The sequence below is a fragment of the Notolepis coatsorum genome (genome assembly GCF_963971535.1).
Source record: "Notolepis coatsorum genome assembly, contig: SCAFFOLD_4827, whole genome shotgun sequence".
Classification (NCBI taxonomy): domain Eukaryota; kingdom Metazoa; phylum Chordata; class Actinopteri; order Aulopiformes; family Paralepididae; genus Notolepis; species Notolepis coatsorum.
This window is the reverse complement of record NW_028171801.1, coordinates 5,001-10,797: the sequence shown is the minus strand read 5'-3', so window position 1 is coordinate 10,797 and position 5,797 is coordinate 5,001. Positions and strand designations below refer to the sequence as shown.

At 47.9% G+C, this 5,797-nt stretch overlaps 1 protein-coding gene across 1 annotated transcript in view; it reads right to left on the bottom strand.

Annotated features, from left to right (window-relative positions):
• Window positions 1-85: 85 nt before the first annotated feature.
• The window catches only part of LOC311248180 (ephrin type-B receptor 3-like), a gene marked incomplete at both ends in the record, with an annotated part of 9,180 nt that continues 3,468 nt past the window's right edge, over window positions 86-5,797 (bottom strand). Inside the window, 2 exon segments of the mRNA XM_084339111.1 lie at window positions 86-245; window positions 5,038-5,237. Coding sequence (XP_084195237.1) covers window positions 86-245; window positions 5,038-5,237 — 360 coding nt within the window.

The window sequence follows — 5,797 nt, the reverse complement described above, 5'->3', positions numbered from 1 at the left end:
CTCCACTCCACTCCACAGTGTGTGTGTCATCTGGACTGAACCGGTTGTTAAAACCGGTTTTAGTTTGACCCGTCTCCGTCTAGACTCACTCTGCTGTCATCTGGGCCACCAGGTCGAACGAGGCGAAGCCGGCGTTCACGAAGTTGTCGCGGTAGCGGCTCATCTTGATGGCGTCCAGCCAGTCCCCCACGGTGGTGAAGGTGGTGTAGTCCGGCACACAGCGGTCCAGCAGGGGCTGCGACACCCTGCAGGGGGAGGGGGGGGAGAGAGAGTGAGAGAGAGAGAGAGGGTTAAGGTCGTCACTCCAAAACCTCCGCAGGGCCAACCTCCAACCCCCAAGCGCCCCCCCCCCCCCACCCCCCCCCCCGAGTGCCACCTCTCCATCTCTCCTTCCTCTCCTCCCCTCGCCTCCACCCTGTAGGGAGTCACAGAGCCCGAGCCGAGAGAGACAGAGAGACAAGTGGGGGGGGTGGCCACCTTTATCACCGTGGAGAGACTGGTCGGAGGCTTGGTTTGTGGGTGTAGTACCTGGCTGTCACTGGGTAGATTGTGTGTGTGCGTGCGCGTGTGTGTGTGTGTGTGTGTGTGTGTGTGTGTGTGTGTGTGTGTGTGTGTGTGTGTGTGTGTGTGTGTGTGTGTGTGTGTGTGTGTGTGTGTGTGTGTGTGTGTGTGTGTGTGTGTGTGTGTGTGTGTGTGTGTGTGTGTGTGTGTGTGTGTCTGTGTGTGTGTCTCTGTGTGTGTGTGTGTGTGTGTGCAGTGTTCTTCTTGGCGTGGTGACCACGGTTGGCAAGACAAAAGGATGTGTGCAACACAACACTGCGGGGGTGGAAAGACATTTGTCCCGAGAGGAACCACTGGACGGCGTGGAGATATTTGTGGAATGTAAACACATATGTGGATCAGGTGGCTGTATGGCAATGACTCAAGTGTGTCTGTGTGTCTCTCTCTCTCTCTCTCTCTCTTCTCTCTCTCTCTCTCTCTCTCTCTCTCTCTCTCTCTCTCTCTCTCTCTCTCTCTCCTGTGTGTGTGTGTGTGTGTGTGTGTCCGTATACACCTACTGACACTAGGGATGCTCAATATTGGCTTTTTTACCGATACCGATATACCGATATTGTCCAACTCTTAATTTCCGATACCGATATCAACCGATATCGATATATGCAGGGTTTCCCTCCCCCCAAAAAATGGAATAATTTCAGGTAATTAACATTACATATCTCTTGTTGTGGAATTAACACAACATTATGCATACTTTTGACAATAAATAAAATCAGAATTTGTTCTTACTTGCTTGCCTGGGTAAATAAAGGTTATAGAAATGAAAACCGATACCGATATTTTCCGATATCACATTTTAATGCCGATATCGGCCGATAATATCGGTAGGCCGATAATATCGGACATCCCTAACTGACACCCATCGAGGATTTTTCCATAAAAGAACATGAACTCAGAGCTGTTCCATTCTGATCAATGCCACAGATAGGAGGAGGCCACCTTGGGAGTTTTAATAAGAACATGCCACAAGCCAAAGAGCAGCAGAGCTGAGTGGACGAACGAGGGAGGAGGTGAAGGAGGAGAAGGGGTGGGGGGGGGGATGGGGGGCGAAGAGAAAGAGCACCACTGTCCTCTCCAGTCCTCCTCTCTGCTCTGTTGATCTCTGTCGTCCTTTTTGATGGCATTAGATTCATTAACAATTAAAGAGTGGAATGGAGGGGAGAGGAGTGAGGAGAGGAGGGGGGGTGGAGTGGGGAGGAGAGGAGTGGGGAGAGGAGGGGAGAGAGGAGAGGAGGGGAGAGAGGAGAGGTTGGGAGAGGAGAGGAGGGGAGAGAGGAGGGGAGAGGAGAGGAGGGGAGGGGAGAGGAGTGTGGAGAGGAAAGGAGGGGAGGGGATAGGAATAGGAATGAGGAGATGAGTGGGGAGAGGAGAGGAGGAATGAGGAAAGGAATGGGGAGAGGAGAGGAATGGGGAGAGGAGAGGAGGGGAGGGGAGAGGAGAGAAAATGAGGAGAGGGGGGGGGGTTAATAAGAGTGGTACAGAGGCTCCATTGAGTGGTGTAGATGGAGTTGTTTTTAATAATGCCTGTTCATGGGAGCCTGAGGCCTTGAGACGTCATTAACCTCAAGACACTGGCTTCTGTTAATGGAGCATTGTTAGGTTATGGCCTTCTCTGAAGTTAGCTTGGAAAACGCTCAAGAGACCTGCTGGCCGCACACAAGTTACTGTAGAGCCGGCTAACAGCTAACGAGCTAGCTAACAGTGTACGCAAGAGTGCACGGTCGAAAGTTGAGACAGTTACAGTTACCTCATAGTGTTGTGTGGCGCCATTTTGGATTTGTGAGGAGTTGAGAGAGTGGATATGGGTCACTTGTGTGCGAGCGTTATGAAAATAAGCCTGAGGCGACTGTGAAAAGTGAAACACATACACTGCTTAGGGTTGCCAAGTTGATGTGACAGAATTCTGGCAGTTTATTTTATTTTGTATTATTTTATGCGTGTGCACGTGCATGTGGACTGGGGGGGGGGGGTGTGGGGACTAACAGTAACTAACAGGACATCAGACATAATGTCCAGTACACTTTCCACAGAATGACTCACAGACACAGCTGTGTAGGCCTACAACTTCCAACCAGTCTATCTCTCTGTCGCTCTCTTTCTCACACACACACACACACACAGGCACCATTTTATTCCACTCTCGTAGGGTCATGTAGCTACTTGGATAATCTGTTATTGCTACGGCTGTCAAATTATTAAAAGAAATTTTACGCGTTAATAGCAAATAATGAAACATTTAAAAAGCATAGCGTAATGTGTCTGTAGGTCATAAAGAAATCTATGAATAAATTGTTAGGGGAAGTGATCATTCATGTATTTATTGGTCATTTATTGGTCACAGGAGTCTTCAATAACATTTCCTGGTGAACCATTTTGTAAATAAATGTGCTCTCTGACGGTACAAAGACAAATCAATATCTTTGTTGGCAGAAGGCTCCTCTCCTTTGGTATCAACACTGCTAGCCAGCATAATTAGCAGGAGTAGCGTAGCTTGACCTGTGAGTAACGTTAACATTACTTAGAAGCCTTTATACAACTTGGTTTAATCAAAACGTCTGTTCTGAAACTTTGTATAATGAAAGAAGCCATTCGGGGGATGTCTGGTCACTCCTTATTCTTTATCAAGAGCGTAAGCACACTTTTCCCCCGCGGCTGGCTTATGGTCAAAAAGGGTAATGCCATTAATTGCGTTAATACTTTTAATGTCTCAAGGTCTCAATGCTTTTTTCCTTTGATGCTTCCAACACCTGGAATGCCCTCCAACTGAGTCTGAAGCTGAAGGTTCTTCCTTCTCTTGCTGCATTTAAAAGTATGATCTCCGACCACTGTGCGTCTTAGCTGATCTTTTCTTGTTTATTCTTATTTATTTTGCCTATATGTATGGAATTGCTGATAAACGACTTGTTTTGTAAGCTCGTCGTCGCTGTGAACGAGGGTAATCGTCTGTGTCTTACGAGTTGGAAATAAAGGTTTGAAAATAACTGGGAATTAAATGAATAGAGCAATGCCGTGGCATGACCTTTTCAATACAAACAGGATACTTTAAAATTGCTGGCTGAAAGTGGCGCGAGGTCTACTTGACAGCATGGGAAGTCTCATACATACTCATACTGTTATAGGCAACCCGCAATCCTGCTTCCAAGAGACATGTATAGTGTAGTGTAATAGCCATTGTGTAGTGTGATGTGTGCCTGGTGCCAGTGTATGGCAGCCCAAGATTGGGTGCTACCAGTGGTGGTGAAGGAGGCAATTTTCCAGCCTACATTGTGGGGTGCGCTTTGAGTGTATAGAAAAGCGCTATATAAATGCAATGATCATTCATTCATTCATTCATGTAACAGCCCACTGGTGCCAGAAGCACAGCACTCTCCACACACACACCTACACATTGCGTACACAAGACAGCTAACACACACACACACACAGTCACATGACGTAACCAGTGTTAGCTATACCGCCAACCACCCTTCAACGTCAAACGGAGAGGACGGAATCCATCGCTCATTCCTCCCTCGTTAGTCTCCTCAGCAGGAGGCTACCCCTCCGCTGGCCCGTTTAAAATCTCGTTAGTGGCTAATTAAAAGGCGCTCCCATCTCTTCTTTGCCCGTGCCTTAATTTAGCTAATTACCCGCAAGCTTAATCTTCTAAGTGCGTCGCTCCTGTAGGCCAACTGAGGCACAGCGCCGCCCCAAGAGCCCAAACCCAGGATCGTCTGCGCCTCTCCCCCAGGACAGAAGAGCCCTGATGCAGGGACGGATAGGTAGGTCACCCCCCCCCCCCCCACCCCCCCCACACGCCTTCCATCCTTTACCGTCTTTCCAGGAACCAGAAGATACGGAGGAATGTAGCGCAGCGGCACTTGGGGCTAAATGTAGACGTGACATCATTGATCGAGCTCCCTGTTGGGAGGGGGTCACCTCTGGGTCTCTTTATTGAGCTTCTCATCTGCATAACGGTCTCGGCTGCGTTCCAGAACGAGTGTTAAGAGTGTAGTGGATTGTTTACACTCAGGAGTGACTGCGTCTCCGCACGCCGTATCAATTTGGATAAGGGGGTGTTTGCACAGCGCCAGACGTGTTCTCTGGGTCTGGCTCGGGCACAAATGAAATGGCTGGGTCAATATTCCCAGGGGTTCAGGCGCAAAAGGTCAAGTGACTTCATTCAATCGGCTAATCAGCCTCTTATTCTGATCTATCGCTGTTGTCCGGCATACAGGCTTCCGGTCGATACAAGGGAAACTAAGGAGGTTTGAACAGCAACTAGTGCTCCTTTACCTGCAATATCCACGACGGCGCAATATCCATAACTTCATGACTCACATTGTGAAAAAGATTAAAGAGGCCATGTAATAACTCCCATCGCTGCCGGACTCCGTATTACCGTCCAAAGGCTATATTCCTCCGGTCACCTTTTGAAAAGACCACACCTCTGTTGGTTTCATCCCCACTCGTCTCGAACAACGTGACGCAGACACTTACCCAGACGACTGTGTGCTGTTGGTGACGACCTTGAGGCTGGCGGCGTTGCGGATCAGCTTGTCCAGCGTGGCCACGATCTGAGAGAACTTGGGCCGCAGGTTCCTCTCCTTCACCCAGCAGTCCAGCATGAGCTGGTGCAGCGCCGTGGGACAGTCCATGGGCGGGGGCAGCCGGTAGTCCTGCTCCACCGCGTTGATCACCTGACAGAGGAGGAGGTTGAAGTTCATTGGATTCAACTGCATGGTAATGTGTGTATGATAGCATGTACAATAATGCTGTATGTACCGTATATATATTATTTTATTCTTAATGTGTATTATATAAATATCCACCTGTCTGTACATAATCCTTTTACATGTAGATAGATACTATATCTATATCTCTGTACATTATCATACCTACTCTTACACTTACTAGTTACACTGCTGGCCAGTATGACTACGACCATACTGTCTTTATACCTGTATAACTGTACCATATTGGTAAACATCTGATTAGCACCACACCCAGTAGTACTCGTTTATTTTATATCCAGTTTAATCACCTGGACATTGTATATTACCATTGCACTTTACTGCTACATTTGCACTCTGGTTGGATGCCAAACTTTTTTTACTGTACTTGTGCTGTAAAATTATGCTTTATTTATGAGACATCGATAACATTGAATTGCAGCACTGCCTCGCTAGCTCAGAGAAATAAATTGTTTATAAAGAGGTTGATGTTAGTGGCAAATCGCGTATATGGATTAGCCTCAGAC